Source organism: Coccinella septempunctata, chromosome 8 (assembly GCF_907165205.1).
Source record: "Coccinella septempunctata chromosome 8, icCocSept1.1, whole genome shotgun sequence".
Lineage (NCBI taxonomy): Eukaryota > Metazoa > Arthropoda > Insecta > Coleoptera > Coccinellidae > Coccinella > Coccinella septempunctata.
In genome coordinates this window covers 33,354,086-33,373,932 of record NC_058196.1, presented here as the reverse complement: position 1 = coordinate 33,373,932, position 19,847 = coordinate 33,354,086, and the positions used below count along the sequence as shown (strand labels likewise).

General features: G+C 35.6%; 3 protein-coding genes across 3 annotated transcripts; 2 read left to right on the top strand and 1 right to left on the bottom strand.

Annotated features, from left to right (window-relative positions):
* The first annotated feature begins 1,779 nt into the window (after positions 1-1,779).
* LOC123318445 (acyl-CoA Delta-9 desaturase-like) lies at positions 1,780-9,623 on the top strand. The gene is made up of 5 exons (XM_044905064.1): positions 1,780-2,100; positions 4,924-5,123; positions 5,695-5,825; positions 5,906-6,294; positions 8,639-9,623. Exons 2-5 carry the CDS (start codon positions 4,925-4,927, stop codon positions 8,961-8,963), a joined length of 1,044 nt encoding a protein of 347 aa, XP_044760999.1. The 5' UTR covers positions 1,780-2,100; position 4,924; the 3' UTR covers positions 8,964-9,623.
* Positions 9,624-9,910: 287 nt separating this feature from the next.
* Positions 9,911-11,964, bottom strand: LOC123318446 (acyl-CoA Delta-12 desaturase). Its single transcript, XM_044905065.1, has 5 exons — positions 11,696-11,964; positions 11,436-11,566; positions 11,173-11,378; positions 10,405-10,590; positions 9,911-10,275 (listed from the first exon to the last, which is right to left on the bottom strand). Exons 1-5 carry the CDS (start codon positions 11,829-11,831, stop codon positions 9,963-9,965), a joined length of 972 nt encoding a protein of 323 aa, XP_044761000.1. The 5' UTR covers positions 11,832-11,964; the 3' UTR covers positions 9,911-9,962.
* Positions 11,965-17,189: 5,225 nt separating this feature from the next.
* Positions 17,190-19,585, top strand: LOC123318447. The gene is made up of 5 exons (XM_044905066.1): positions 17,190-17,895; positions 18,229-18,328; positions 18,879-18,980; positions 19,229-19,381; positions 19,438-19,585. The coding sequence occupies exons 1-5, from the start codon at positions 17,390-17,392 to the stop codon at positions 19,486-19,488; spliced, it is 912 nt and encodes a 303-aa protein (XP_044761001.1). The 5' UTR covers positions 17,190-17,389; the 3' UTR covers positions 19,489-19,585.
* The last annotated feature ends 262 nt before the right edge of the window (positions 19,586-19,847 follow it).

Sequence of the window (19,847 nt, the reverse complement as noted above, 5' to 3'; positions counted from 1 at the left end):
AACAACATTTTCGGCAGTTTCAAATTCACGAACCAATTATCCATAATTTGATTTGTTTTTAATCATATTATTGATGAAAATAGTCCTCAACTAGATCGAAAATTGTCCAATTATTGGTGAAATTGAATAATTTTGAAAAAATGTTCCAATCTTCTATGATTACTTGCACGAGGTCAATTAAATGCTGTTAAAATCCATGTAGAAACACGAACAAAAGTAGCATAAAATTCTCATGTTGGTATTGTTGATTCAAATTCGTTGGATTAATAATCCATTTCTTTGTAAATCGCATTGTTTATATCAGGTTTTGGAAATCCACCTAAAATATGAGTATGAAAATAAAACTTGTCAAGTAAGCTTTGAAATAATTTTCTGTGCTCAAAGGTAGAGCTCAAAATCCATCAATGATTATAACGATGTTCGAGATGACTCCGCTCAGTTTTTATCATAGACAAACTTTTTGTACTTAATCATGCCGGGGTAAACATCAGAAATAACTCTATACCGAACTTTAATCTTAACGAACGATTCCATCTCACGAAAAACATATGCATGTACTGAGTGAACTTTATTATTTTTGTAAAACTTTATCATTTGGAAAATCAATAACAACGTAGTTTGTCTTTTATCCCGCGTATAATCTGATCACGATAAATTATTAGCCTAAAAAAATGTTGTGGGAGGAGAGATTAAAACAAAAATTAAGAATATTCGCAATGATATTCTTTAATTTTCATATCAGTATCACCTTTGTCAGAAATCCACACCTGTTGAGTGTAGGCGACAATTTATGTACAAAGTCCACTTACGTGTAAATAAACCGGTAAATTGGAAAATAGATAGTGGAAATTCGGCTCCTCTCAGCGTCAACGTACTTAGAGTATTTGATTATAGCATGTACTCAAAGCATACCTAATGAAGCTATTACATTCGTACTTTTTAAATCATCTGTAAAAACGTATTTCTCGCAATGATTATGATTTGTTCCTACATTCGACTTTTTGTTATATCACATCAAGATGAAATTCTTCGTATAGGGAGCATCCTTCTAGTGAATTTCTGATATAAAAAGTAACTATAAACTTAATTTTTCCCTATTCTGCTCCATAGACCTAGGCCCATAGACATAGAGACTCTCTATGGTCCTTCTCTTCGTTGTGTCAGGTCATAGACATAGAGAGTCTATATGTCTATGTTCTGCCCATAGACATATTTAGAAACTCTATGTCTATGATCATAGACATAGAGCATGAGCTATGAGCAGAACATAGACTTATAGACTCCCTATGTCTATGACCTGACACAACGAAGAGAAGTATCATAGAATTAGATTCGCAAGTTCAACCAACACATTGACATAGACAAACTCATAGACAATCCTCTATGTGACAAACATTGAACTCTATTCCCATAGAGTTCAATGGTGACAAACGAATCTCTTTCAGAATCTCTCTATGGACATTTGGTTTCCAAGCTATCAATGACAAAGAATCTTCATCTATGATCAACAGTTCACAGCAGAGACAAGTTTGTCTCTGGTTCACAGAAACTGCTGATTTATTTCGCTTTGAGAGGTGTGGGATGGGTTCGAATTAAGTAACAATCGACTTAATTCTATAAGGGGAATCCCCCAACCGCAGTGTTTCTCGTAACGTAAACCCTTCAAAGTGCGACCGCCTTTAGAGGATCCACAGCAACGTGTCTAGACAACCGCCACATCCAACCAAAACGGCATTGGTTACGTATCACGCCACTCGTTCAGCAAATAGCCGCACTGACAGGCCGCACAGGATCGCGTGATGTGTACAGAACCTGCGCTATCGTATTTTTCGGCTTCTAAGTTTCTATCACGCTCGCTCTCTTCAGATTTGCACGGGTCCACCAGAGGATTGGAGATTCCTCGTTGAACTTTAGACTTGTCATCATTCGCAAATTGTATCATTATCTTATATAAAAGTCGACGAGGGAATCCTTCGATCCAGTATCGCTACATTGGTTAACGACATATCATACCGTGGATTTTATTTGTACGTTCGTAAAACACAGGTCTTCTGAAGTGAACATTTTGGTGTAAAAGGAAGGATAAACCGATCTGATTGAGTAAGTGTTCATTCAAATCCCATCTCATTTGAAAGTCATTCAATTTCGGTGGTACCGGTCGAATTCTGTACATAACCACAAATTTGTTACCTGCCTTTTCCTTACTTTCATCTTGGCGAAAGTAGGTAACCGAATTTCGTAATTTTTCACTCTTATTATCATTCACTTCCAGTCGACTCATTTACTTATTTCGCATGCAGTTCCATTTCAATTTATGCAAAAGAAAAGTTTTCGGAAAATGAAATGTAGGTGCGAAATAAACGGTCTAACGAGTGTACTTCTACAATTATTTTCCGTTATTCTTAACTCGGTTAATCGTGAGTATTCGGTATTCATTTGGTTGTACGTAACAAACAAAAGCGAAAATCGTTCTCATTTTCAGAAAACATTCTAAATTCTTTGAAAATCGAGCAGCGCAATAAAGTTTTCACGCTATCCATTAGAAATGATCTGTTTATCGATTCTCCAATAACCATTTGATTAACTTTCTTTCTTACGGACCTTCCAAAATTCAATATCGGAAAACTTGTGCTACCCGCAAATGAGGAAAGTGGCTGTGTAACTGATGTTATATGTTATAGGTATTACTTCATGATAAGATGAAGAAAAAAATGTTGATTTATTCTTCTTCCTTTCAGTTGTATATGGCTATAATCATTATATGAAAATCTATTCACTTCATTTAATTTTTATTGTTGTTTTTTCTAATGGGTAAATTTTCAATTTAAAACTAGATGAATAGCGATATGTATAATTGGAGGAAAGTCTTAAAACAGTCGTTAATCCAAAGATTCATTGGATTGTTAAATTTTCTCATCGCAATTGAATTGAAATGAAAATGTATAGGTAATTCCGTATTTATACTATAAATTATAGTGCACATTATTGTTTTCCGACAAACAGGTGTAAAATCAGGTAGTACGATTGCATTCTCGATTCGAATGTTGATAAAAAAGGATTTTTATAATGCATAGAATAAAATGGTAGTGAACTTTAAAATTCAATGATTAATGTCAAATCAGGTCATGGTGTAAATAAAAAAGCGCATGCATAGAATGATAATGAAAATCTCCTACGCACTCTATGACGAACTGTCATAATCTAGCATAGAATACATACAAAGACACTAAGGGCTAAACATCTGTGGTTCCTACCACTGAATACAACCAACAACGTTGAAACCAAAGAAATATATTACAAATTCCTTCCTGGACATAGAAGCAGTTTACATAACACAGAGGAGGGAACAAATAGCCAATATAGGGATAAGATGGATTTATGTTCTGAAAAAAAATTATTAAATGATAAACGACATCATGTTTGCATTTGCATCAAATTCGCACCTGTAGATTAGAGGTTACGCTTCGCCTTTGCGGATTAGATCGAGTAACCTTTGGACTCGGACTGTAATCATGCGATAAAACCCACCAATGGAATTGAAGAATATCATGCTTGAAAGTCCTGAACATACAAACTTTCCAATTATTGTTGTCGGTAGGCACAGAAAAGGGTTTTTTCAAAGCACCTTGACATTGTTTCTTGTTCCGCTATATACGCTAGAAACGTAATTATTTAAATTTTATTCTTTCCTTTCATCTCGATTTAGATTGAATCGCCTTGAATATCTATGTTCTATAAAAATTTTATCGATTCTAATGATTTTCAACTTAATCGCCAATATACAATGAGTTTATTTCAGCAAAAAATTACCAACGTAAAAATTTAGGTTTTATTAGGGAATTAATTTCCAAATATCCTCAAAGAATGAGCTGAATCGAGACATGAAAGCTTAATCGAAAAATATTAAGCTGATTATCGTAGTTGAATGAACAAGGAATTAACATATTACATGAAACTCATTTCAATAATGGACCCGTGTAACGTAGCATGAAATTTTCACACTATTCTCGATAGTTATAAAAATGAATAAACACACATAAATTATCGCCATAATAGATATAATTAAATACATAGTTCGGGAACTCAATGAAAAGTGTTGTCAATAATTTGGCTCTGAATATTCATAGTTTTTATAAATAACTTTTTGGCGATTGAGCGGGTTTTTTGTCATTCTCCAACTGAAATGTCCAAGGGATTTGGGAAAACTATGTTTTTGCCTCTTTTTTGCAATTAATTACATGTGAACATTTTTTTCGCAGTTTTCACATCCTTATGTATTTTTCTCTCGGGAACTGTTTTGGCTATTACAATTTGAATTAGCATTGTGATTGATAATTTGAAGATGGCCTAGGTTCTAAAGATAGCTCGATTGTTCCCACCTCAGCCAAAATTCGTACACACGTTTTATTTTGAGCGCGTTATTTCATATTTGTTTCAACCAAACTGCAAATTTCACACGTTGTTTCTCTATTCACGAAGCTTGCACTCGAATCCAAATTGCAGAAGGAATTTGTTACCTTGCAAATCCGATCTGCGTCCCATCCCTTCAATACATAAAAATCTGTCAAATCGTCGTTATCACAGAATTAAATCTGTTATAAAAGAATATCAGTCTCTGGTGCGATGTTAATCGTCGACATCAAAGATTATAGAGTTAACTCTATAATCTTTGGTCGACATCTTAGAACATAAATGATCTATGTTCCAAGGTCGACATACTCTATGGATTTTGACAAACCATAGATGAATTAATTTTCAGTTATTTGTTCTGTGATGGGAAATCACAGATAATAATTTAAATGAAATCCTTGAATGAGTTGCATAGATAGAATTAAGAGCTGAAAACTCTCCCGTTCAATTCGAATGTTGTTTTCTCGGTTTTAAGCGTCTGAAATATAGAGCTCATTTTTGTTTTCCTTTCAGAATGGCACCCCACATGGAAACGACCGTCGTAACTGAGGTTCTGACCGAGACCAAAACAGAACACAAACATCCTGTACAAGAGAAGAGAACTTACGAATTGGTTTGGAGGAATATCATCATCTTCTCCTTTCTTCACACTGTCGCATTGTATGGGATTTATCTAGCCTTTACATCAGCTAGAATTTACACAACGTTACTTGGTAAGTTGAATATTGAAAAAAAAAAAACATTTTGAATTTTTTCGGTAGATGTAATTCAAGTTCGAGAATATTGGCTCCTTATGTGGAAAAGAAGAAATAACACTGTTTGTTGCCATTACGGAAACTTTGAAATTATGAGCTGTAAGATCGCGTGATTCCAGAAATATTTCTCTATCTTTCGCAACCTAATTATAGCAGGATTTAAGCGAGTTCATCGTTCCATTTCATTTAAGGCGATGGTTCTCCTTGAATTTAACCGATACGAATTGGCGCCAAGCCGTCTAGGAAATTCCATAGCGATATCCTGCACTCGACCGAAGTTCGTCTATAATTGGACGATTAATTATCTTATCTTACAACTACAAGCGCCAACTACATGCCTTTTTGTTTTGAGTTGGGGTAGCCGAAATGATCATAGTTCAATATTTCGTTTAAACCACCTTCATAATAATTATAATAATGAATGCAAGTGTGATGCACCTATTCAGGGAAAATGTACTTTTTCGATTTCATTCTTTTCTTTTCATCAATGTATGAAAGAAATCGGATAAAAATGACCTTTTATTTGCAGTATTCATTCTTTACCCCGCTGGTGGATTTGGAATAACAGCTGGCGCACACAGATTATGGGCGCACAGAGCATACAAAGCAAAATGGCCGCTCAGAGTTATATTGACCATCTGCAATACCTTGGCTTTCCAAGTAAGTGTATACTTGTGACATGATAAAAAAAAAATTGTTGAAAATGCGCCCTAAGCTATAATAACAATGTTGTCTTCTAGGACGCGGTGATAGACTGGGCCAGAGACCACAGGGTCCATCACAAATACAGCGAGACCCACGCCGACCCTCATAACGCAGTGAACGGCTTCTTCTTCTCCCACGTCGGCTGGCTGTTGTGCAAGAAGCATCCGGAAGTGAAGAAGAAGGGATCGCAGATCGACATGTCCGATCTGTACGCCGATCCCATCCTCCGCTTCCAGAAGAAGCACTACATGATCCTGATGCCTCTGATCTCTTTCATCTTGCCGACCGCCGCCCCCATGTACTTCTGGGGCGAGACCTTCACCAACGCCTACTGCCTCAACATCCTCAGGTATTGCATCACCCTCAACGCCACCTGGTTGGTCAACTCCGCTGCGCACATGATCGGATGGAGGCCGTACGACAAGTGAGTCCATCAATTCTTTTTCGAACCCCTAAATCGCAAGTTTCTATGTTCGTCACAGTGTTTGTAACACAGAAACTAGTTTCTGTAATCTATGGTTGAGTCACATCTCATTGGGCAATGCAAACCACAGATACTAGTTTGTGTGTTACAAACATAGAAACGATTTTCTGTATTCACAGACATAGAACATTGTTTCTGTAATCTGTGGAGCGAAATTCAAGTACATAGAACTTTTTATATAATTTGTAATGAATTAAAAATTATTACTTGGTTCAAGATGAATGTGTAAAATTCATAACGTTTTTTTATACAGTCTCTATCTTATTAGTGATTCGTATAATTAGTCACCAAACATTTTTGGTTCGAGCCATCGATCATTAATAAATTATGCATTCGTGAAAGAAAGTAGTATCAGGTTACGCCGTTATATCAGCGATGTTAGATAACGATACCACTTTTCTTCGAAATTTAAAATTCGGTTGGATGTCGTGCGGACGGAAGTGGCCAGATATATTAAGATTGTCTCTGCGATGAGGTTGTTGTACCTATTTCTCGCTCTTTCTCGTCTCTCTTCCACCCGTACACTCGATCGTGTGATTAATTTTAAAATCCCTATCTATATGCCCGAAAGAGGTCGCGATCTATTTCATTATCAATGTCATACGAGCGGTCTGTGATCTTACGTAAGGTTTTCGCAAGGTTCGAAACGATTGCAATATTCTGAATCGTTCGACTGATCTTATCCTGGCTTGTTGTTACGTGGGGTCGAATGTTAAAGCGATATTAACGTGATTATTCATCCAACCTGACCTTGCACATCTATAGATACAGCAATCTAAAACTTACGTCCAGGAATCCCGAATTCATAGACATTAACGATAGGTCTATGGAAGTAGTGGATTCGTCGTTTGGTACTATATGAAATTTTGAAAATTTTTATTCGGTGCTTGAATTTCTATGACTACGTTCGGCCAGTAAACACCGGTACAGAGCGAGTAGAACTAGAGTTTTATCACAGATCAGCTAGGGCTAATGGAGTCTGTACAAATTGGCAATTTTTGAGTGAACGAATGACAAATGTCAACCACAAAAATCATGGGAAACATTTGAATTTGAATGCAATTTGTTCGAAAATGTATATGAATAGATAATTCTTAGTGTGGATTAAACGGAAATTCTACAGTTTTATGAATAGTTTGTTTATAAGTTGTTTTTTTATGGTTTGTCTCGTTTCATAACCCTACTTCTACACAAACTCCTTTCGCGCCCCACCTTGGGAGCTGGGGCTCATAGAGTTGATTCCGAAAACTCCACTCCGTCAAGAACGAACGACAACTATTGACACTTTTTGTTCTGAAACTGCGTGCCCGAACGACACGGAACAAAAAGTGCTTATAGAGTCTACTGGCCGAACGCGACATATGTACTTGGGTGTTCTGTGGCTTGAACCAAGGATTTACTCTTTGCTCGAACTAGATGTGGACATCGATGTTCTCAAACACTTTCATTTGAAACCACAATTTTCGTCTCGAAAAAGTCATTTTTACTAAAAAATGTACAAAGTGTCTTCATTGAACCGGTCTTCATTTAAAATTGCATTGTTGAAATAATTATTATCTGTCGGCTAATGACGAGTTTCACCTGACGTCTGATAAAAACTGACTCAACATTAGTTCCATAACAATTGTCCATTCATTCGTCCATAGATAAGATATTCGGTAATTTTCAGGCTCGTCCAAAATCCAGTCGTCAAGGACGACCATTCGCAACGATTTTTAGGCGAATGTAAAATAATTTCGCAAGATTCAACAAATTGTACAACTCTTTCTTATCAATCACAGATAAAACGGAGTTGTTGCCAATTACCCAGGGCTGTCAAGATTATAAAATCTCGAGTAGCAACAGATAAAAAACGTTATTTGCTCAAATAACTTGTTATCTGGATATTTAACCTAGATTTTGAAATATCCGGGATTTTTCTTGTTTGAAGAAGTCTCGAGATGCGGTATGAAGCATTTTCATTCAACTCTTGGACCTTGATATCGTCTACAAACATTTCCTCTCTTCTGCAGATGTCGCTTCGGTTTCAGCCACAGATTTTCTCAAATAATACTCTGTGATCCAACATAGACATGAATCTCGATGTTCATATTACATAGAATTTGGATAGGAAGATCTATGTGTAGACATAGAACCTCATTTAGATTCTGAACATAGAGCACTGAAGGCTTTGTCTATGTTCGATCAAAGAGTAGCGAACAAATATGTCGTGAACTTACGTCAAGTAGAAAAAATACTTCCTTTACAGCTATCGTCATTCCTCAAATTCGTTTATTTCTTCCAGAAATATCAGCCCCTCAGAAAACAAGTTTGTGTCCCTGTTCGCCCTCGGAGAAGGTTTTCACAACTACCACCACACATTCCCATGGGACTACAAAACAGCCGAACTGGGAAAATACAGTTTGAACTATTCCACGGCCCTCATCGACTTCTTCGCCAAGATCGGCTGGGCGTACGACCTGAAAACCGTGTCCGACGACATGGTCAAGAAACGCGTGTTGAGGACAGGAGATGGCAGCCACGAAGTTTGGGGATGGGGCGACAAAGATCAGCCCGAAGAAGATTACACAGAGGCCGTGATCAGGTACAGAAAAATGTCTAGTTCGTAGGAGGATTCAGATCTACATTTCAAAGTTAGATAAACTTTAAATTCGGGATTCTTTATTCTCAAGTAAAAAATTGTTATGAGAGAGATAACACTTAAAACCTGTGATTCTTTTAATGTATGTATATTATTTATTGATCGGTCAGATGAGCCATAAATTCATTCATTCAGAGTCGAAACTATTTTTCGAAAATAAAAAATTTATCGGAAACCTATTTAAAAAATATATATACAAAATTAAATGCATTATATTTGAAATTAACTTTCGAAAAAAAATGTAAACAAGACATAATTTAATTTCAAACCGCCTAGGGATGTTGAAATATCCTGGCAGTATTCTTCAAAGTAGGGAACCTCTTCAACTGCTCCGCTGGTGTTTGTTTGTATTCGATAATTTTATTCCTCTACTAATAAATCATGAGACTGTAATTTTTGTACATTTGAAAATTATCTTTAAGTTTTGGCTGTTGATTCGTAGTAAGGTTATTTTATAGTAGCGTGTAGAATAGGAGCGAATGGGCACAAGCGAAATTACTGTAGAAGTTTCGATTTGTAGGTTTAGTTATTTATAATGCTAGTTTAAGAGATGAAAGTTCAGTTTTCTTTTTATATTTTCGTTCGAAAAGCTTTATCACTTGTTGAAATAAAGTTGGTAAAATGAAAAGTTGTCTAATATTCCTGTCCAATTTATTATAGATTCGGAAAAATGACTCAGTAGTCATGGTTACTATTTGGGCATATGGCTACCACCTAAGGAGTGTCATAGTTAGTAATCCCATCTTTTTCTGTATTTTTCGAAGGTAGAAAAATATTCGTCAAGACCGAACGGTTGCGCCGAGATGCATGAAATTCTCAGATTTTTAACTAGAAAAGTTGCTCTTTCAGAATATCTATCACTTTCAGCTGTACGAAGATTTTTCTGGAAAACTGAGCATTTCAAAGAAAATAAAGTTACAAAATAAAAAATCTTTATTGAAAAAATAAGCACGTAGTTTTATCGAGACTAGAAAAATTTCGTCGGTCTGAAAATGTTGTCTTTCCTCTTCTGTTCCATCTCCTGCATCTCGTGCAGAGTCGACGACAAACTTTTCTTCTCGTCTACGGATTTGACGAGAGCCTTCCTTATCGTGTCGCTGTCCACCGTCTTCAGGTCCGAGGCTAGATTCAAGGCTTCGCACATTTTGATGAACATGGTGGGACAATCGTCGCCATATTTCCCGTATTCTCCCGTCTGGTAATCGAAGGGCGCCATGTAATGATAGGAGATCCAGTGTGTTTTGGTGAAGAGGAAGGCCAGGTTGGTATCACTGGGGAACCTAAAGAAGCAAGGGATATGTTTAATCTCACGCACGCACATTGAACTAACTTCTTTAGTTCAATGCGCACGCAGTCTCTTTATGATTAGGTACAATATGGTGGAGGGTACATATGCCCCGTATACTTACTTTTCACCTGGAGCTAAACTCAAGAGTTTGGTGGCGCTAGCAATCAACAAGTTGGAATGGAAAATGACTGCAAGCCTCATGAAGCCTGCGATTGCCACTGAGCTCATTATAGTTTCTCCCCAGTATTCAACTGGTGCATTCACAGGCAACAGAACTGCTATAATCACGAACAGATACCAATAATACCTTAAAAACAAACGACGATAAGTTTTTGTCCATCATTTTTCGTTAGAATTTATCGCATATGTCCATATCGTGCGTTTATTTGATTGTGGAACATGATCCCGGTCTTTTTGCACTACCGATTATTAGAACTACATCTCATTTCTATGAGCACTAATTGGATCTATCGGGCGTTACAACTACCGGTCCGAAGAACTACCGCCCATCGTAACTAATTTATAACAGAACCAAAGAGAGTTCCTCTTTGACAGAACTTCCGGGTGCATATCTGATCTCCAACGTATTTTCATGTTTTTTCTCCTCTCGAATGTGAAACTGAGCATGTATTCTATTGTTTGGTAATCAATCATGATATTTTATCTAATTTTGACACTTAGTTTCTAATGGAGCATGAATATTCTAAAACATTTCAGTGCGGAAACGAAAAAAAAATTAGGATATGAGTCCGAGTTTTGAGAATTTGATTTCTCGAATTCCATTGTACGTTTGTCACACATTCGGTTAACGGTAGAGCTCACATTTACATTTATTCATCAATATTCTTATATCGATTGTTTCAGTGTCAAATTGAATTGTGTCACGTACCTATGTTGGAACATGACGATTTTGTCCTCTTCCAAATCTGTCGTATCGATTTCATTCAAGGCTTCCTCCTGGGCTTCGCTCAGTTTGAAGCAAAATCCTCTCACGTGCGCGTAATAGAAGCCTTTACTGCAGTTGTAAGGATCCAGATCAGTTCCGAAATGTTTGTGATGGAGTCTGTGCACTCTTGCCCATGAATAGATGGAACCCTAAAAGAAACATACGCGTTACTCTATGTAAAAGAAAAAATAATAGAGTTAACTTACAGTTCCGGCCAAAGTGTGGCATAGTGCAAGGAACAATTTGAGTTTTATGGACGCCTTGTAAGATTGATGGGCCCATAACCTGTGCGCTCCAGCTGTCAGTCCTAAATTGCCGAACAGGCAGAGAAAAATACCTAGAAGAATGCTAAAAATTATTTTTTCTGAAGTTATGATAAATTAAACCAACAGAGTATTACTATTTTCGCACTAACGGTCGTCCTAGGCAGAAATCTCTAATGTAAGGTTAGAAATGAAGCACTTACTGAAAAAAAGAGTCTTCCACTGCGCTTGAAAAACGCAAACGTGCAACCCCACGACTATGACGAAGGCTGCGTGTATCTGGATGAGGGCCAAGAACCAATCCACGTCCCGCTTAGTCGATAATTTTTTTTCACCCATGTCGGCGACTCGAAAAAAAAAATGTTTTCACCGCTTGTTATCGCCACGAAAGCGAGACTTGTACTAAAACTTTATCCTGTTATCGAGGATCTAATTAAAATGTTAATGTGGAATAGAACAATGAAGTACCAGAGGGGTACCTCTAGTACAATAACGGAAGGGATAAATTGTCAACTGTTGACCTATCATAGTGAATCACTTTCACCAATAACTCGACGATAATTCTTGGGATGTGCAATTAAACAAAGAGGGCACTCGTAGAGTTACATAATATGTGCATTTTGTACATACACAAATGTTATTTTTACACATTGTTAAAGTCAGAGTTGAGTGAGAGTTACCATATTCACTGCGTTTGTTTGCGAAACTGATCATTGTTGTCCTAAGTGCCGATTTCCTTTATTTGTCGTAAAAAGATAGTCCAACAAGACTTGATGGATAACCACAACGCTCTCAATTAATATTGCCACAATGCCTTCATAGTACCCCATATTTTCCTTCTTATGTAACAATTTACCTACTTGCGTTTTTACATCACCTTCAATTATTTGAATATACCTTAAATTACTCGTATCAGATCCTTTCTTCGAATTTCTTATGTTTATCGAGGAAATTCTCCAAGAAGTATTGGTTCCTTAAGCCTCTATAACAATTGGAAAATCATCGTTTGTTAAATTTCTGTCACCATGTGCCTGAAGATGACTAAGGGGTCGAAACATACTTATATGTAGCGATCTTTTTGAAGAGAGTTGGAGTAGAAACGAAAAAATTTACAAAATTGATCTGCTTCAAGGACGCAATTCCATCAGGTTCAAAGCGAATAAAGTAAAAGTAAAATACGTGTGGGCCATACATTTTAGATATTGTCGTTTTTTGGTATTATAACTAAAGAAGAACAGTATTCAATAAACCTGCATATCGTGTAGGAAAAAACTTCGAGCGTGTGTTTTCAGGTCAACAACATTTATGAATAATTACTTATTTCCATTGAATATGAAAGAGTCATTCAAATTGGTCGTTCATAAAATTAATATTCATGATATGACCATCATAACCCTATTGTGTTCAAGTTCAAACTACCTATGTCTGGAATTTTAGACATTTTAGTCGATAATGAAATTAAGGGATACCTACTCATTCTGGGAAAACCGCCTCATCAAAAATATGCTATTTTTCCCCATCCACTGTGTAAAATTAATTCATTTATTTTTTATCAGATGAATTCTGAATTCTCATTGAGGAGATATCAAATGTTCATCATTTCAGGAATGACGTATATTGACTTCATTAATAATATTTATAGATTACCCGAATTATTTTATACAGACTGGCGGCGGGAACATGATCATTAAAAAAACATTTGTCTTTCTCTTTGATATATACTCTTATACTTGAGACGTTCAAAGGTTTGAAAATGCATAATAAAGCCTTCATGTGACATCCCTTCTTTTCCAATACACTGCATCAGGTAATTATAGGAATAAAAAAATAACTTCAGCAGATAATCAGCGGTGTGTATATACTTATATAGTGAATGAGGAAGAAGGTTTTATTTGGACAAAGATTTTCCAAGAGTCACAATGGGTACTAAACATACAAAACCATGTAAATATCTTGATTTGAAATAACGTTTTTATGTATCTACTGTAGGTACAGAGAATTGAAAAATAAAATTCTAGGTGCAATGTTCCACGAGAGATTCCCGTATTGCGCTCATTTTTACGAACTACCTGTTTTAACCCATACAGCACATGACGTCCAATGGACGTCCATTTTATATCCAAATGAAGTACAAACGTCCACGGACCTTATATGGAAGTCCAATGGATGAACATTTCTGGACTTTTACTGTACGTTCAAAAATGGACGTTTTATGGATGTCCATTGTACTTTAAATAAGGGACGTTGGACCAACATCCATATACGTCCCTTATTGGACATCCTCTGGATATACAAATCTGGATCTTAATTGTACAATCAGAAATTGTACGTTAGTGTACGTCCATTCAACGTACAATTTTGGATCAACGTGAATTATCCATGATTGTACATCTTTTGGATGTTCGGATCTGGATACAAATATGTACTTCCAGAAATTGTACTTTTCTATACGACAACTGGATGTATCATTTTCTACTATCTATAATTATTCATTTCTCAACATTCGTAGGATGTACATTTCTGGACATTTACTGTACGTTCAAAAATGGACGTTTTATGGATGTCCATTGTACTTTAAATAAGGGATGTTGGACAAACATCCATATACGTCCCTTATTGGACATCCTATGGATATACAAATTTGGATCTTAATTGTACTATCAGAAATTGTACGTTAGTGTACGTCCATTCAACGTACAATTTTGGATCAACGTGAATTATCCATGAATGTACATCTTTTGGATGTTCGGATCTGGATATAAATATGTACTTCCAGAAATTGTACTTTTCTGTACGACAACTGGATTTATCATTTTCTAGTATCTATAATTACATATACATTTCTCAATATTCGTAGGATGTACATTTCTGGACATTTACTGTACGTTCAAAAATGGACGTTTTATGGATGTCCATTGTACTTTAAATAAGGGATGTTGGACAAACATCCATATACGTCCCTTATTGGACATCCTATGGATATACAAATTTGGATCTTAATTGTACTATCAGAAATTGTACGTTAGTGTACGTCCATTCAACGTACAATTTTGGATCAACGTGAATTATCCATGAATGTACATCTTTTGGATGTTCGGATCTGGATATAAATATGTACTTCCAGAAATTGTACTTTTCTGTACAACAACTGGATGTATCATTTTCTAGTATCTATAATTATTCATTTCACAACATTCGTAGGATGTACATTTCTGGACATTTACTGTACGTTCAAAAATGGACGTTTTATGGATGTCCATTGTACTTTAAATAAGGGATGTTGGACAAACATCCATATACGTCCCTTATTGGACATCCTATGGATATACAAATTTGGATCTTAATTGTACTATCAGAAATTGTACGTTATTGTACGTCCATTCAACGTACAATTTTGGATCAACGTGAATTATCCATGAATGTACATCTTTTGGATGTTCGGATCTGGATATAAATATGTACTTCCAGAAATTGTACTTTTCTGTACAACAACTGGATGTATCATTTTCTAGTATCTATAATTATTCATTTCACAACATTCGTAGGATGTAGATTTCTGGACATTAACTGTACTTTCAAAAATGGACGTTTTATGGATGTCCATTGTACTTTAAATAAGGGATGTTGGAAATAACAGGAATGTGCATGCAAGGATATACCCTTGTATTGCTGCCATGTCGGTCTCGGCTCTTATTGAGAGTAGGTACATACTGACTGTGTTGAAACCCAGATGTTCCGCCCTCTCATAATTATTCCTTTTTTTACTCTGGAACTTTCGTCCCAAAGACCGAAACATTTATTTTTTGAGTTTCATTTCAGTAACACACAGCGAAATATTGAATCAGAACAGAATATCTAAGAGAACCTCATTAATCTGTAATCAGTGGATTTTGAAGTGGACTCGACATATTTTGTAAATTTGTGAATATTTTGGCTTTATAGCTTGTTGAACTACATTTGAGGTATAGTGTCTAGTTCTAGTTCCAGTGTGGGGTGCATATATTTGATAGAAACGAGGTTAGTCAAAGTTTTTATTGTTGAGGGAAGTGGCAAATTTACGTGTAGAGAGAAAAATATAATCTAATGGGTAGAAATGTTGAAGGAATTGAATGTTGAATGCTTATACGAACCACGAATGTTCATCTCTGTTTCATGTTAATTTGATGATTTCATTAGTTATAATTATATTCATACTATCGTAAAAAATATATTTTTGTCTTTTCACAACCATGAATATCTATTATTTGGTAGGGGGGGCAACAATATAAGAATATGAAACGGAATTACGAGAAAACATCCAGAAATTCAATTTTCAATAGATATTATCACCATTCTATTATAATTATAGTATGGTGATGTACTATGATATGACAACAGCAAAATTTCAATGAAATAAATTTACAGAAACGGCCATACACTCCAGTAAAGGGGACAGGAAGGAGATAGAAGAGGCTATTTCTAAATGGGTTCGAGGAGCCAACGATAGAAAATATATCATAAGTGTTTCCTGTTCAGTGTATATACCTATATATCTGCTTCTTTGATATTCAGTTTTTTATAGTTTAGTTTTTTTTTGCTTAGGGACAGTAGTCCAATGTTCAAATTATACTTGTTATTTATTTTATTTTAATTTTTCACATAAAGATGTGGAACATTTCCAGGCATTTCATTTTTCAATAATCTCAATCTCCTTATAATTATCAATAAATATATGTATTGATAGGTGGGATTTTAAAATACCCTTTTCGAATCAAACTTAAAAAATGCTAACCCCAATAAAATGGGCATTTGAGACTCCCAAATAACGTCCACTTATGTACAATGAATGGTCCAGAAAATGTCCGAACCTCACTGGATTCAACATCCTATGGACGTACATACAGGATGTACAATGGACGAACATATAGGTATGTCCATAGGATGTTAAATCCAGTGAGGTTCGGATGTACAATGGACGTACCTGTATGTTCGTCCATTGTACATCCTGTATGTACGTCCAATGTACATCCTATATGTACGTCCACTGGACATCCTGTATGTACGTCCATTGTATATCTTGTATGTACGTCCAATGTATATCCTGTATGTACGTCCAATGTACATCCTGTATGTACGTCCAATGTACATCCTGTCTGTACATCCATTGTACATCCTATATGTACGTCCATAGGATGTTAAATCCAGTGAGGGTCGGACGTTTTCTGGACCAAACATTGTACATAACTGGACGTACAATGGATGTCCGTCATGTCCATTTTGTACGTCCAATGGACATTCAATGGATATACATGTGCTGTATGGGAAGGGCAATAACAATGGCCACCATGTCTGGAATGATTCTGAACATTTTTCTGACTGCCGTTTATTTCTTTTTGCATTGGGACTTTTATCTTTTGGTTAAGAACTCATTTATGCTTCTAACGGTATCCTTCGTAAGTACATTAATTGGTCATATCGAAAAAATCCAAATTAGTTCAAATCATAGATATACTAACCTAACATAAGTAAGTTATAATTTCTATGGTTCAAATCCATTAGAATATCACTCACAGAAAACCGTCACCGCCAAAAGAAATAAGAAAAATGTACCCTCCGCCTGACTTTAATATATTTCTGTGACTTCTCAGCGGGACACGTCAAGTGGACCAATGCATGTGAAAATTTTCAATTTGAATTTTTTCATTATAATTATAACAGTGTTTCATCTGACACATTCCGCGGCAGTGTTTATCGATGAAAATTGCACAACTCGGAGTTGAATCTCACAAGAAAATACCACATTTGTTAAAAAGTTCAAGAATTCTGACAGACGAGAGTCTGTGTGGAATACTATATTATCGTCCATTCAAAACTGAAGGATTGTACCATAATTTTCGTTTCTATTTCAGGAACTTATAATGATTTTCGAAGCATTGATGTCGTCGGAGGCTCACTTTGACCTGATGGATTTAAAGAAAAAAATGTGGACATTTGAGGATGCCGAATTTGACACTTCTCAGCACATTCAAAACGATATAAGATTCCTCAGAAACACAAGAATTTTAGTGGTGGTTATGCTTCTTTTCGCCAGTTTGATCTGTTTGCCGATCACAGGCGATATAAGGGAATTTTTCTGCATATTGTATTTAGTAGGCGACATCGAGAGTACCCCTTGGTACCCATATTTCCAATGCATGGTTCTCTTTCTGAAAATTTTTTTTGCTCTTTCTTTTAGCAATCCTCTGTTTATGATGATGTCTATCCTTGGCGATAACGCTTATAGCATAAGGATTTTGAGGGAAAGGATCAGGGCGATTGAAGACATTTTCGGAAGGAAAGATATGTGGTACGAAGATAGAGCATACCAGAAATACGTGGAACTAACGCTGATAAGATGCATTCAGGAACATCGAAACATTAAAGCGTAATATTAATATTATTAAAGTTTCTTTCCCAACAAACATGTCAAGAATGATTCATATCTCTACAGATAAGCTAAAATTTCTCCTTGAAAAGTATTTCTGAAAGAATATTTTGAATGTGTTTTTTTTTCAGTAACATTCGGTTCAATAATGTTCCCGTGTTTCAGAAACTAATTGTCTAAAAAGCCGTCGAGATGTTTCAAATACACCAAAAGATAAGAATACGCTTCTATCATCATAGTTACAAAATTTTTATCAAATTAGTTTTCTACTTTTCATTCTTGACCTTTCTAGAGAAAAGTGAAGCATTTCTTGAAATTCTAATGTTGTTCAAGGTGTCACAAAATTGTTTCGCAAGTTGTGAGGAGAAATTTACCAGCAGTTTTCTTCGTAGTGGTCCTTTTTTTTACATCCTTCTATTACAACATTCAAATGGTGAGATATATATTATTTCTCAGAAATTGAACATTATTTTCGATATTGCAGGCTGTTCTACTGGGTGTAGTGGGTGTTTCCATTTATTATTTTTGTTCTAATTTGAAGTGAAATTCAACTTTATTTTCAAAATTTGAGCAAACATTTCAGGCCAATCGAAATATTACCCACAGGACACAAATATTTGAATGCATTTGGTCCACTTGGAGTGTCACCGTTAAAAATCATCGAATAATAATTAGAGCTAGAACCACAGAACAGGCTAGAACATAGACTTAATAATGAAGAACGGGCATAGACTAATGATTTGTTATAAGTCTATGAGAACGTGCTCTGTGAGTTCTGTGACAAAAATTGATCTATATTCTAGAAGAAGGAGATTACTGAACACTCGAGCTCAATCCAAATCAAACGTATTTCCGTGTTTAAAAGCGTTTCGATAAATGAATTTACTTCTTTTCGCGGAATCCACAGTATCCTCTATTTTTCGAACTGAAATTTGAGTTATTTTTGCCTCTGACTGAAGTAATTATAATGAAATATATTACAGAACATGAGCCACAAAGTTATGATGAAATCTTTAGTCAACATTGCTACATGCCTAGTGATCGCATATCTCTTCATCAATGTGTCGCAAAATCTGATTGATGAGGTAAAGAATACTTTTGAAAAATCAGAATACTCAAGGATATAAGCGCAATAGTGGATTAACCCATTGATTGTTGAGAAAAATTTCCAACATTTTGAATTAAGATTAAAAGGGTCTTCAGAATATAAATATAAATTTAACCATTCAGAATCAAACATATTTTATTTCATTCTAAGGGATTACTATTATTGCGCTCATAACAGTTGTGGTGATCGTTAAAATTACAAAATTGACGAGACGAATTTTTCTAGTCTAATGATCTTTACGGTGACTTGTGTAGTTGTCCCTGGTTTTTATGGAACAAATCGAATAAATCGTGTTATACCATGTTTTTGGTACATGCCAAGGAACCTCTAACTGTCAGCTTTTTTGGTATCGACTATGATTTTACCATTCTAGTTAGGGTGAGTAGATATATCCATGACGCTGGAAAGAACAGCAAGGCCCATTTATTTTTCAGATGGCTAAAACAACTATGTCAGTTTTGACTGCAATACAGCAACTGACTTGAATTGATGATGGGCGGAAAACGGAAAAATGTTCCAAACTTTGCACGATGAGAACATATATCTGACCTTCTCAAAGAGTTACTTGTACCAAAGTCTTCAAATTCTGAAATAAAGCACATTCATTCAACCCGGAGTATCTGCAGAACCCTACCCTTGACTTCTGAAATGAAAACTTATCTCTTGAGCCCCTCAAAAATTGCATTTGATCTTGGTTATGGTTAATTTATCAGTCTTTAGCTTAGACCAAACGACAAATTCAAAAAATAGGTCATAGAGTAGGTCGAGCACATAGACTAATATTTTTTTTCAGTCTGTGTTCCAGTAACCTCAAATGCACAGAAAACAGTTTAATTTTAAGCCA